This window comes from Centruroides vittatus, unplaced genomic scaffold (assembly GCF_030686945.1).
Source record: "Centruroides vittatus isolate TY-2023 unplaced genomic scaffold, ASM3068694v2 contig_875, whole genome shotgun sequence".
Lineage (NCBI taxonomy): Eukaryota > Metazoa > Arthropoda > Arachnida > Scorpiones > Buthidae > Centruroides > Centruroides vittatus.
In genome coordinates this window covers 1,212,021-1,225,688 of record NW_027122567.1, presented here as the reverse complement: position 1 = coordinate 1,225,688, position 13,668 = coordinate 1,212,021, and the positions used below count along the sequence as shown (strand labels likewise).

General features: G+C 29.9%; 1 protein-coding gene across 4 annotated transcripts in view; it reads right to left on the bottom strand.

The window, feature by feature from the left end:
- LOC136982976 (neural-cadherin-like) overlaps nt 1-13,668 on the bottom strand; it is a 420,472-nt gene that overhangs the window by 194,082 nt on the left and 212,722 nt on the right. For all 4 annotated transcript variants that reach the window (XM_067279558.1, XM_067279559.1, XM_067279560.1 and 1 more), the window contains exon 14: nt 8,387-8,573. In XM_067279558.1, the coding sequence (XP_067135659.1) occupies nt 8,387-8,573 (187 nt within the window). The remainder of the gene's footprint in view (nt 1-8,386; nt 8,574-13,668) is intronic.

Here is a 13,668-nt window from a genome sequence, read left to right as displayed (position 1 = left end):
AATTTACTCGACTCGATCATTTTCAAACATATTCAGATCAAACAGTTGCTTGTCAACAGCCGATACTTAATAGTAGAAGAGAACACATATTACTGCTTGTAGTCAGTCAGAGACAGATGTCCAGGTGGGGAAATCGATGGATGGTTGGTAGAACTGAGTATTTATGAGGCAGTCACCGGGATCAATAGAAGTAGGAAGTTCGGAAGGACGGCTATCGAATTTAGGCGGAGACGAATGAGGCACTACTACTGGGCACGGTGCAGAAAACTGATCGTCTATAATCTGCGAACTCGTTGGACAGCCTTTCTCGACAGTCAATAAACATCGGTGTACCCGATAAGAAATCGGTTACGATGTGTAACACCGGACAAAAATTGACAGTATGGCTACTTGATAATCTTACGAGATGGATAATTAGAAGGCATCTTTATCCCCTAAAGAATTTACCGATTCGCCACACCATCGACAGACAGCAGTGAATCTTGATCTTCACTGATTCGTACCATCCGTCCATATGTTCTAGAATTTCACCACATTTACTTTTAGATGGATAAGGTACTTAAGTATTTTCGATTTTTTTAATATTATTTTTTTATAAATATTGGAAAACAAAATTTGCAAAGTTTAGACGTAATTATGCAAATTTATTGACGTCAACTTACTTTATAAATTTGTTGTTAAATTTTTTTGTTTTTGTTTTTGTTTTATCTTTGTGCAAATTTTCGTAATATTCCTGGAAGCATTAGAGAATCTCCAGAATTGCTCCATTTCTTGATAAAAATCTAAATTTCTTAACGGATATCTAATATAAATATACACTTTAAATAAAAAACTTGTTTAAAATATACAGTTGAAAAAATAAAAAATATACAAAGAACTGTAATATTATACAGTGAGTCTACATAAATTGAGTGATAGATTCTAGATTTTTTTCAAAAAGTAGAATCGTTTCTATAAGTTCGATCTAGTAATATTTCACTAGTAGAATTATTTTTATATATTTTGAATTTGTATAAAGAAAATTCCACAAGTTGGTTCTCTCACAAAGATTCTACCAAGATAAAAAATTAGGATATCTCTCTATAGCTTGGTATAGGTAAAGAATATTCTACAACATTCCTACTGTGTATTCTACAACATTCTAGATTCCCAAATGTAAAAATTTATATAAAAAAGGATTTCTTTATACACAAAAAATTTGTTGTCAGTCCCATTTCTAAACATTAAAATTTATCGTTGTTTTTGTATAGGCTAAATGAAAAAATGAAAATTTTAAGTTCTATTATTCGTTCAAAAGACCAGGCTAAATATTTAAAAATCCATAGAGACATAAAAATATACTTGATTATATTAAGATCTTTATAGAATTTTCTTATTAATATTGTATTACAAATAATGCGCATTATAGCGAGTTAAGGTATTCTTCAATGGAATTCCTACCACATACATATTTTAAATCTACATAAATTTGTAGTAAGAGTAAAAGATTTAAATAAATATTGACCATGTTTTGAGCAAAAACATAAGCAGTTAATCTGCTTATAAAAACATTTTGCAACAGCTTTAAAATTTTTAGGCGGGAATATAGTTTCTTTATCCCAAAAAAAATGTAATTGAAAGACATCTACTGTGTATTTTTATAAATGAGATAACAATTCCGACAAAAATAAAATTGTATTAAACTTAAAAACAAAAAAAAAGCTTTACTCGCTCGGTTTAGTGTAATTCTTTTTGAGAAAAAACAAACTTTCTAACTGACGTAAGCATTATGTCTATAGACAATAAAATTCCATAAGTGTTCTTAACGATTCTTACTCGAAACTAAATCCAATAATATAACATACATTATTAATTTGCAATTTTCTTTACAGTAAGACACGCATTAAGAAATAAGAAACAAGGCAAAATATAGCGTATCACGTATTAGTTTTTGTCACGTTTAGCTTAGTCGACTCTCAAAATGCAACACAAAGTAAGAACGGAAACAGCAATTTACAAATAACGTAACCGAATTGATGCTACTACTACATAAAAGAAATATTACCGAAATGGAGGAGGAGTGAGATCCAATACCCGAGAACTTATTCTTAGCTCTCTACTCGTCATAAACAACACACAGCATGTCGCCCGAAGGGAAAAGCAACGAATGGGGGTGGGAAAAAAATAGCGAGACAGAATCAGTAAGAGAAAAGTGGGATGAAGAAGAGAGAATAAAGATTTCTTGGACGCATTTCAACTAAATTCCTGTCCTTCTCTCAAATCGAAGCAAACTGGGTCGGTGACATTATCTTGGTTCTTTTAGTGACGTCGTCTTCGGTCTATCCACTGCAGCAAGGTGAAAGAATGGTGTTTGTGAACGAACAGTTCGTATCTTATCGACCGTCCGTTTGCTCTCATCAATTATTTATCAGGGGCTAGTCAAATAGTACCAAGAAGTTACCAAAAGGGAAATAAATATTCAAGATTTTCTCGTACTGGTTCATCACTTGTTTCTCGAAGAAAAGAGATTAAAAATGACTTGGGGACACTGTCAGGTTCTAAATCACTAGATGGGTTATAAAAGTCTGGCAATGTATTCTCCGGAGACCCGCAACGAGTCGCATATTAATACAAAGTAGAGTTGGCTATTCTTCTCCTTGTTGTTTTCTCTTCTCATTGATCGGTTGAAAAACTCGGCCACTGCCTTCCTGATTTAAAGTTGGGAAGCTTGATTTACAGACCTGTTCTAATACTGATAAACGTTTATACTATCTCGATATAAATGCAACAGAACGAGGGGTTAACGTTCGCTGGGGACACATTCAGACATTTCTGATGAGAAACCGACAATCGTTTTATTTCTACTCAATAGGATTTTATTCTATAACGATATCAAACGTAGATACATCCGTCTTTGGAAAACATTTCCACATCTTTGTTCCTCTTCGCTGATCGTTCTCTTTTATACTTTCAAATATGTGTCTGTTGTGCTCTCAAAATCGCTTTACAATTGGAGTACCGTGTCCATTCAGCATTATGAGAATATCATGGGAAAAAATAAAATTGCCAGAACAAAATAGGATATCAAAATATTGAATAATTTTATTCTTCTTCATAAGAATTTTTCATGCATAAATTATACTGAAAGTTTCACTTTTGAAAGTTTTTCAGATTTGTCGATACAAAATAAAAAAAATGAAATTTGATTATTACTTCTTACCATTCGGAAGTAATCAAATTATAAAATGCATAGTCTACATAATTCTGACATCACAATTTAGAAAAAGTGCATTATACTGGTAAACATATGGTACAACACTGAAGGCAGACATTTAAATGCAGTAAATAATGTCAGAATTTTAATTATAAGGATTTGTTGCTGAATAGTTCTTTTTTATGAAGTAAAATCCAGTTGAATAAGTACAGACGAACCTTCAAACCCAAAGACAGTAAACATAATTAGTAGATAATTGTCAACGAACGATTGAGAGTAGAAAAGAAATAAAAGAAAAAAAAAATAGTCAAGACAGAAAATGAGAATGAAGAAAGGGGAACAAAACAAAGGGGATGAATTTTTCTCAGTATTTAATTAAATTCAGTCCTCGGGACACGTTTTATATTGGGGTAGGATTTATTTGCTAGAACAACTCGTTTTTAAACTTTCTTATTCGCGGAGAAGGTTATGAGCAGCAGATCAGAAGATTCATCGAAAAAAATAGTGACGTTAAATGCCATACACCTTTTTTCTTCATATCTTTCGATCGAGATTTTTAGGAGAGAACCTTAATAAATTCGGCAAGAAAGCAATTTTTGTTTTACTCGTCCAGATAAATATACAAGCGAGAATAGAGATTATAAAAATTTTAAGCTTGAGGTTTTAATAAGGCGGCGGTCAGTAATTAAGTACTGATTACCATCCCAGCGGGAAGAATAACGAATTAACTACAGCAATTTCGTCGCTATAATAGTAGTAACAAAAGTCGTTTCATATCCCATCGGCACCGATCTAAAAATGTTACTTATTTAATGGAAAACATCTAGGATGTTGGGGAGGATTACTATATCAGCAGGTATCGGATTTACATCCACCTAGATGTGTTATCCGGGTGATGGAAAAATGTTTGCTCTGCGGGTGGGTATCAGCTTCCTGATGATTGATATTGCCCGAAGATAGGAATTATTTAAAACGGTAAATCTTCCGACGATATTGGAAACTGGGAATACAGGCTTTATCATTCTTTTTACTTTACCAGTTTACCTTCTCAATTATAGCGATTATAACGGGAGAAGCGTGGTTAATGGAAGAATAAATCATACTCCATTGGACCGATATAGTTATTGCGAAGAAAACTTTCTCTAACGATCAAACTACTTCGGGATATACACGGCCTAAGTTATTGATATCCATATTTCTATTCTTTCTTCCAAGTCTTTGAGCATTGGACTCGATACGGAGCAAAGAAGAGAACTTCCAGTCAATAGAATATTTACACTGACGGTATACGCCTCACGGCTTCGGGCGACAAACTCCAATGGTTCTCTATAGAAAACTTCAGCATCTTCTTTCACCGGTTAGAGCTGCCATCTGGCGACCACACTTTACCCTATATCTGAGTTTTCTATCTTCACTAACGCTTTATCTCCGTCGCTGCTTATCTGCAATTTGCATGTAAGCAATAGACCAACTTCCTCTTTAGCAGCCCGAAGCGAAGGCAAACATACAACTTTTCGTTTTTTACAACGGCTCTTAAATCGTTTCCTCGGGTTGATTCTTCCGGGAACAATAAATTGCTTGAATTGCGCAAACGAAAGTAACAGTTGAGATGAAAAATACCAACAAGTTTAGGCATTTTACAGACTACTTTTTCTTCTCGTTTCGTTTTTTTCTTCTCTCTTTCTTTGCCCTCTCCAAGAAAAACAGTTTGAATAGTAAATGTTTAAATTCCATTCCACTCGAAAAACTTTTTACTTAAGGTTAAATAAATTTTATAATGATTGTACAGGATAATTGTTTAGGTTTTGTTTGGCTCCATTTGGCTCCTATCCAATTTGGTAAAAAAAAAGCTTAGAAGAACGGACCGAACAAAATAGATGGTTCCGAATGAGTTTTAAGTAAATCGTGGCGCGATCCGTTTCCTTCCTTCGACACACGCAAAAAAAGGAAACAATTTACAAATTTTCCGGATCTTAAAACTTGTAAGATTTCCGCTAGATGTCGCCACCAGCTGATAAAGTTATCGAATTTGAATCTTACGTTTTTTCCCCCTCAAAACATTCAAGCGGAGAGAATTATTTATAACCCTGCAACTGACAATGCAGCGTTCGAATATCGAGTTTGGAGAATATGTATGCTTGAAGAGGTAGAATTCGCTTATTAATACAACATTAACGTGTGACGAAGAGATTTTTCTCTTTTCTCAAAGATTTTCGATTGCAGATGGCTTGCTATTTGTCGCCGATTCATTATTTTGTACGGGTCAGCGGCCTGGAAACTCTGCCAAAAAAAGTCATCGAATATATCGCTAATTTACTTAATTCTGAGTAAACGTTGAAAAGATGGTGGCGAGATTAAAGAAAGAATATTTAAACGTACCCCCAAACTGGACACTTTCCAAAGCTGACAAAACTATACAGAGCTAATTAACGAAAGAGGAAGGAGGAGCGAGGGATAAAGAACGGTAGACGTCAAAAAACATAGGGGCAATTAGCTTAGTACGGCATAAAACGGATAACGCTTCTTCTGTTCCGTTTATGATACTGATAAATAGCAAGTTATTTTTCTTGAAATCGAGTGGAACGGAAAGTTTTCTTTCTATTTGATACAGCATTCCACCTCAAAGTTACCTTCGAGATGATGCTAAGTAAAAAATAAAAGCTATTTCTTAGGAACTAGAATTTGTTCTGAGAGAATAGAATTCTTTTGACTGACTTAAAATAGCCTGGGTTGGTTAAGGATCGATGGGCTGGAGAAGAGACCATAAGTTTTCCAAGACCTGATTTAGTCGGTTAGGAATAATCTCCTGTGGCCCGGAGAATTCTAAATGTACTTCCCTGTCTACATAATGTCCTCTTAAAACGTTCGTAGTCGTCCATCTGTGTGACTACACCGCACAACCATTATATGCACTAACCAAGAGACTGGTGTAATACAAACTGCAATAGTATTGTCTGAAGAAGAGTATGTCGTTTTCTATTTATCCTTTTCTTCTTTCCGAATATCGCCGACTTGTTTCCCCTCTTTCCTCCATTTTAATTTTTTTCTCCGTTCCGTTTTAAAACAGAGGGAGATCTATAATATTTCAAAAGAAAATAAAAAATAAAAATAAAAAATGTATACATGCCTGCAAAATTATGAATTATGCAAACGGATTCCTTAAAAGTCAGTGGGGGAAAAATTTTATATAACAGTAAATTTTTGGTAACGTACAAGAAATTTTATTATACGACATCTATTCTATGAAGCTGACCTTAATGACTCGCTACGTTGATTTCTCGATCGTTTACCCCCTTCGAAGGTTTTATGATGGCAACCAGAACCGAATAACAGTCATAGAAAACGCATCAATACGTACAGGAATCGAAAACAACTCGAAAAATCTGTCATCGAGTACGATACGATCGATACGCTATTGTTTCCAGTTTTACAGAAATATTAATCAACAAAACAATAATTCATTATTTAACAAGCATGAAGAAAAGAGGGAAAAAAATTCTGGAAGGCGCCCAAAAATGCAGATAAAATAATATTTTGTTTGAGAAAACAGTCATTATTTCTTAAGGTCTATTAACAACACTTTATCTTTTCAACATGAATTATAAGTTACATCGCTCCTTATCCGTGTCTTGAATTCAAAAAATAATAATAATAAAAGTTTCAACACAAATCTTAGATATATATACTGTATCTGTCATAGTTGAATAATCTAAGTACTCAAAATTCTTATGCAAAAGACAATTCGGTGCATAAGAAATGAACGAAGTTGGAAGAGAGTGGGAAGAGGGAAAGAATGGAGATGGTAGTAAGAGGGGTAAAACGAAGGGGAGAACGGGGTAAAGAGAGAGAGACGTTTACAAAAAAAAAAAAAGAAAAGGAAAAAAAATTCGAATTTGCTTCTTTTATAACAACTTGCATTCTTTCTAAATGGAAGGAACAACTGCGCGATGTAATGAAAGTGTTGGCTGCGTGGCTTGGAAACATGCCAACGACTTCTGTCGTTCGTTATATACACTCAACTGCGCATGTAATATATTTTATATCCCATTTTTAATTTTATTTTTTATTATGCAAAATTACCATCATTCTACTACTCTCAATCCGATGTAGGCTAACAATAAACCCGGCCGAAGCCTGATTTATGAGAGGTACTGTACCTCGTATTTTTAATGTGCAACAAGTACAATGACCGTTCGTTCCCCATTTTTTATTTTTTTTATTATTATTTTTTTTAAATTCTTCCATTTTAATTTAATATTAATAACAATAAAATGAATAATAGAAAAAACGAATCGATAAATATTATCGAAGTAAAATAATTTGAATAAATGTGACTTCGATAAATTATCTATTACTAACGCAACACTAACATGGATCTGCATTTATCTTAATAAGTTAAATTTAAACATTTGATCGCGAAGCAAAGTGATAAATTATGGATACTGAATTGTGCGTGACAAAATTGCTTATGTGTTATTTCCATTTATATCATAATCTTCTGTGCATCTTGTTTTCTTTTGGGTATTTTAAGCTTGATGATATCACAATTTCGGGTTTAGAAATGGCATTCGAACCTTGCAATCTCCTTAATGGCATATTGAAACGATAATACGGGACTAACACTTTTATACATTTATTCCTACCGAAGAATCATTGACCTCGGTTTAAATCGATAAAAAGTATTTTAAGAAAAATCTTAAAGATAAATTAAGAACTAAAGCGGAAAATGTAATGAAATTTGAAATATTTATTTTAAAACTCCGTTAAAAAATAATTATTTCGAGATCTTTTCTGAAATTAATTTATTTTAGAATTTACAGTACCGTTTTTAATTATTTTTGTTTAGTTTGTTTATTTTTATTATTATTTTTTTAATGTCCACAGAAAAACATTCAATTTTATTGAAAAACTAATTTTTTTAAAGTTTTGTATATAAGATAATTATTTTACAAATAATTTAAAAATTATAATATATTCCTGCACAATCCCGTCTACATATTTTTAAGCAAAGAAAAAACTAAAAAGATTTTTTTCCTATTAATTTTATTAAACGAAAGCTGTTAGCAGGAAATTTATATAGGTTGCATTACCTCGCAACGTCCGAAGTATCACCCACAGAATTGATCAGAATGAAGTATTGACGTTTTGATACACGTTAACGCTTACTGAATTTCTCTTTGGGGACGTACTTACCTGAGTTAGGTTCTCCTTGACGCATATGAGGACGATCAGAAGGTGCACCGTCCTCTGCTTTCACTAGAATTGCATAAGCTTGCTTCTCCTCACGATCGAATTCGATTTTGGTGTAAATCTCTCCCGTCTCTCGATCAATTGTGAAATATTTATCACCGTGATCTTTAGATTCGATTGAATAATATACCTGAATGAAGAAAAGAGAGGAAAAAAATAAGGTCTATGAATATCTGAAAGTGAAACGATAGAGGAAAACACAATGATAGCAATCCTGAAAAGATTACAACAATCTTGTATAACTGATATATTTTAAAATGTTAGATATAAATAAAGGAAGAAACTAGTTTTTCTCAATATTTTATTCTTTAATCAGAGAATGGAATTACTTTGAAAAAATTAGAAACAAAAGCGTTCCCTATTTTAATTCAATTTTTTCTTTTTTAATATACAGCATGTAGAGTTGAAGAAATATTCTAGCCTCCAGAATACTTCTTCTATTTGAAGTAATAGATTAGAATGCTTCTTCGACTATAAATAATAGATAAGAACAGTACTCCAACTCCTAACAAGTATCGGTCAATTTATTATGTATTAGAAGTTTATTCATCTCTTGTTAGATTTTATATTCGAATTATATTCTGAGTTATCGAGAATTATATCTATCTAAAGAGCTTTATAATAGTATTAGTGTATTTCCTCTGAGACTAAATACATTCTAGTAACAATGCTATAAAACTAATTAGCAGAACTATATACTGCATATATTATGAATATATAATATAACTATATATACATGATAGTGAATTATTATGCTTAATCAACCAGAAGAAAATTTAATTAAAATTTAGCATCCTACTTCGCTTTCCGAAGTTGACAAACATGTTATAAAATAGTTGTAGTTCACAAATAAATATATATCTATGCATACGTATGTATTTAAATTACATTACTTATTAAAAGGTGTTTTTACCTCTTGTTACGTTTGTAGATACGTATTTTGAAATGAGATGAGACATTCTGAATATTTATAAAATTCAGAATGTAATATAATTATATAAAATGTCTTTGAATTGATATACACCAAACCAAAATTTTATGGAATAAATTTCGGAAATATTAGTAGTAGCAGTGTATTTGAATGGAATCTTTCCACTAATGAATTGTGTATAAGAGGCCAATGTCAGTTGTGAAAGGTGACAGATGTATAAAGTGGGAACAAATGAAGCATTCAATTCTCCTAAGGTAATTACTCAACATACAGTATTTTAATTGTTTTTAAGAATTTAAGAGGGTTTTATTATAGTTTTAGCAATTTATTAAAGATTGACGTCATTAAATACTATTTCAATTTCATTAACTAGTTATATTCTATTAGAATATAACTAGTTAATGAAAAAAATTATACACGTGTATGACATTTCACATTAGTACTAATTAATCTTATAATAGAGGCAATTTATTTTAAGTAAAGGATGTTAATTTATAGATAAAGGTATACTTTTAAAATATTGTCATTTAAGTATTGTGTTACAAAGCAAAATCAAACTGACTGATATCACAGAAAAGCATTTATCAAAAACAAAATTCAATCTACAGTATCATGTTATTTGAAAATATTGTTTAAAGTAATATATCATATTGCATATTAGAAAGGTTTTAGAAATTAATAATTTAAAACGATACTATATCATGTAATCACACTTGAAACTACATCGAAAAAGAAAATGATTTGTGAAATTTGAAACTGAATTTCCCGATTGGTTTCAATTGAACTACAAATAATCAGAAACCGCAATAAATTTATGTCTTTAAATATTGTAATTTCACTTTAAAATATTTACAACAAAATAGTTTATAGATATAACTTATTTTCGAAAACAATCTATTAAAAGAATATGATACCGTAATAGTCCATTCACAAATAATCTCTAGCAAATTCTTCAATATAATTTGACATAAAAACAGTGAGATTTGTGATAAGGAAATCAATATTCCAACTGCACTTCTGCTATCCATCATGATCACATACCAAAAATTTTTCTTATAAGGCTTACAGTAATCTAGCCAGATCTAGTAAGAAATTGCTTCTTTCTTCAACGTAAATGCAGTAATGGTATTTTTCGCCTCAAAGAATAAACTATATATAATTTATTAAGCATTCCTGGATAAATTAAATGTTTGCGGAAATAAATATTTATACAGCTCCTAACATTCGCAACATATCCTTTCTGCTTTTCCTAATAATATTAACATACTGATCATACTGCATATGTGTGGCAGTTTAAATTTATTCACAAAATAATCGTGGTGAGAATAATAAAAAACTTTACCGAAATTATTGATATTTTTTTTATTGCCGTAATATATATTCTACCTTTTTTTTCCGGCAGTATCTTGGTTAAGAATTAAATAAAGTTTCTCATCATTTTCTAACCACGTCTGACCAGCTATAGCAACCATAGAAGACAATTTACGACGTGTTGGAGATATATGATGCATCTTTTAAAACGGCTAATATCGCGTTTCTACAGCCTTCGTCTTGAATTTAGAAAGTATTTTTATAGTGATATCGCTAATACGATCAGCTACAGTAGGTTTAAAATAATAATTTAACATTTTAAATATATTTTTTTTCTCTAAAAATATATGAGTTTACTATTGAAAGTTATTTGAAATATTCCTTTATCATATGCAAACGGATTGTTTAGTGAATTATTCAGATGCGATCCATCAAAAGAATAAAACAAAATTAGGAATGCAACAGTGTTGAATTTTTGTATTCCATATCTAACAACTTACGCAGATATTAAAGAATGTAAAAGAACATAAAATGAAAGATATATTTTAAATTTTAAATATGCGTAAACTTTATCATCAGTTCAATGTATCCTATGTGAATATAAAAAAAGCATTATTTGAAGTATTCGCATTCTAAGCTTTTCTCTAGTAAATAATGTCCAAAAATGGAAAATCTAATATTATTGCTAATACTAAATTTCCATAATCATCCTCAATGCATTTTTCAGTTTTAATCCTCTACATAAAAGATGAAATATTAAAACTTTGGATCCAATTTTATAAGCTATTATACTCTTAATGGATTTGACAGATCCAATATCTATAGCTAACTATACAGCTAAGATTAACTAATCGATCAAGATCAATGGAATGACGATCCTGAAATAAATATACCAACATTTTGATAGGATTTCTTTTTTATAAAAATAGTTCTTATCTAATTTAAATAACAAAATTATAAATATAATCTTTTGATGTCTACGAAATTAAAGTTTAAACAATTATATTATTTTACTACGGGCTACTTTTAAAATTTAATTAGGCTGAAATTAAAATTGCTGTTTTGATGTGTACTAAAACTACAGACACACAGAGAATTTTATTATTACAATAACCTTGACTTCATTTTCTAGTTTTTATCGTTTTTAATAAAAAAAAAATAGAATACAATTTCTTTATAAAACGGTTTGTGTTAAATTGTATTTTAGTCAAAAAAGAATTTTTTAATACCTTTATTTTTAAAAAAATTATAATATCCTATTCAGAATGAAACTGCTTTGTATTCATTCACAATAGCATTTTAACCTTTACTTTCTTTAAATTGTTTACTCATTTCCAACTTTTTTCCATCAGTGTATCATTTATAAACTGCCAAGCTATATTTAATACAATGTTTAATACAGTAGCTAATCATAAAAGATTAAAATTGTTAAATTTTCAACTAAACGATACTGTAACGCATATATTTCCCTGGACACTATTAATTTTATTTGTTACTGGACCTCTATCATTTATCATTATCCTAAAAGTGTTTAAGCAAAGTTAAGCTACTATTGTAATACATTAACTGAACATTGTTAAAATTACGAAATTAAATTACTAGTAAAAACGCTGCATCAAATTAATTTTTCTTAAATTTTAAATATAATTTTAGAAAATAAGAGAACGTCACTTCAAGCTGTCACAGTAGGAAAGGACTTTGTTAAATAATTTGTAAGATATAATAAAGGACATTCACATTCAAAAGCAATGGCACAATGCCAGTTAATGAGAGTTGTTTGGTTAATAATGCGATAATTAGTTTTAATTGTAAACTTATTGCGGAGATGTTGTAATTCAGTTTCATTAGATGAAAATCTTATTAAGTCAAACTATGCAGATTTCATATCCCATCAATCAATAACACAGAAATTTTACTGTATAAATAGCTGTGTAGGCACGTCTTTAGACTATCTACTAATCCATACATTATTTCTATACTCAACAAAGGTTCTTTAATATTAAAAAATAAATAAATAAAATAATAACAACATTTTATTGTATTTTAATAAAATTATTTATTCAAATTTCGTAAGTGACAAACATAAAATTACAAGCATGACTACGAAAAGAAAGAAAAATTACTTATTATAATTGGATAGAAAGTATTCTGTTAATTCATTTAATGTAGGAATATTTAAAAAGAGACTTAATATAAATTGATTTTTACTAAATGAAATTTAATTACATTTAAAGTTTTGTTCGAAACTATACTTTATCTGTATTGCCAGCAATAGCACAACTCTCATTTCAAGCCAAGATCCGTTGTGTAAACTCCCAATGGCTTTAACAATACATAAATTGAAACAGATAATATTAATTACAGATCTCCACTATTGTTATGGATCAATTTCAAGATGTGATTATTATATGTAATAAACAAGTTAAATATTAAATGACAAGTTAACAATTTTATTAATTTTGATAAATAGAAAAAGGTATAATTTATTTCTGTTGTTTATTTTGCTTAAATCTTATTTATTTATCTTTTATTTAATATAAAGTATTTAAAATTCTTTAAAGAATTATTTATTTACCATGAAGTCATCTTATAGGTTATTTTTTTAATTTGAATTTTGAGCACCTTAAAATTAAATAATATAAAAACGTCAAAATATGATAAACTATAAATAATATCTTTCATGTAAATTATTTTTATAAATTGGACTCTATTTCACAGAAAAGCATTACTGAATCAGTTATAAATTCAATTCAAAATATATTTAAATAAAATAAATTTTTAAGTACATATATAAAAGGTGGGGCAAAAGTCATTGTATGATTGATTGTAAATGTACTTTTTACAGATTTGATACATCAATGGATAAATATTAAAGAAAAAAAATGAACAAAGAAAAAAGAATTTTTGTCACAAAGAAATAATGGAAGACAAATAATACTATGTACGTCAGAAGAATAGGCTATAAAAGAAAAAGAAAGAAAAT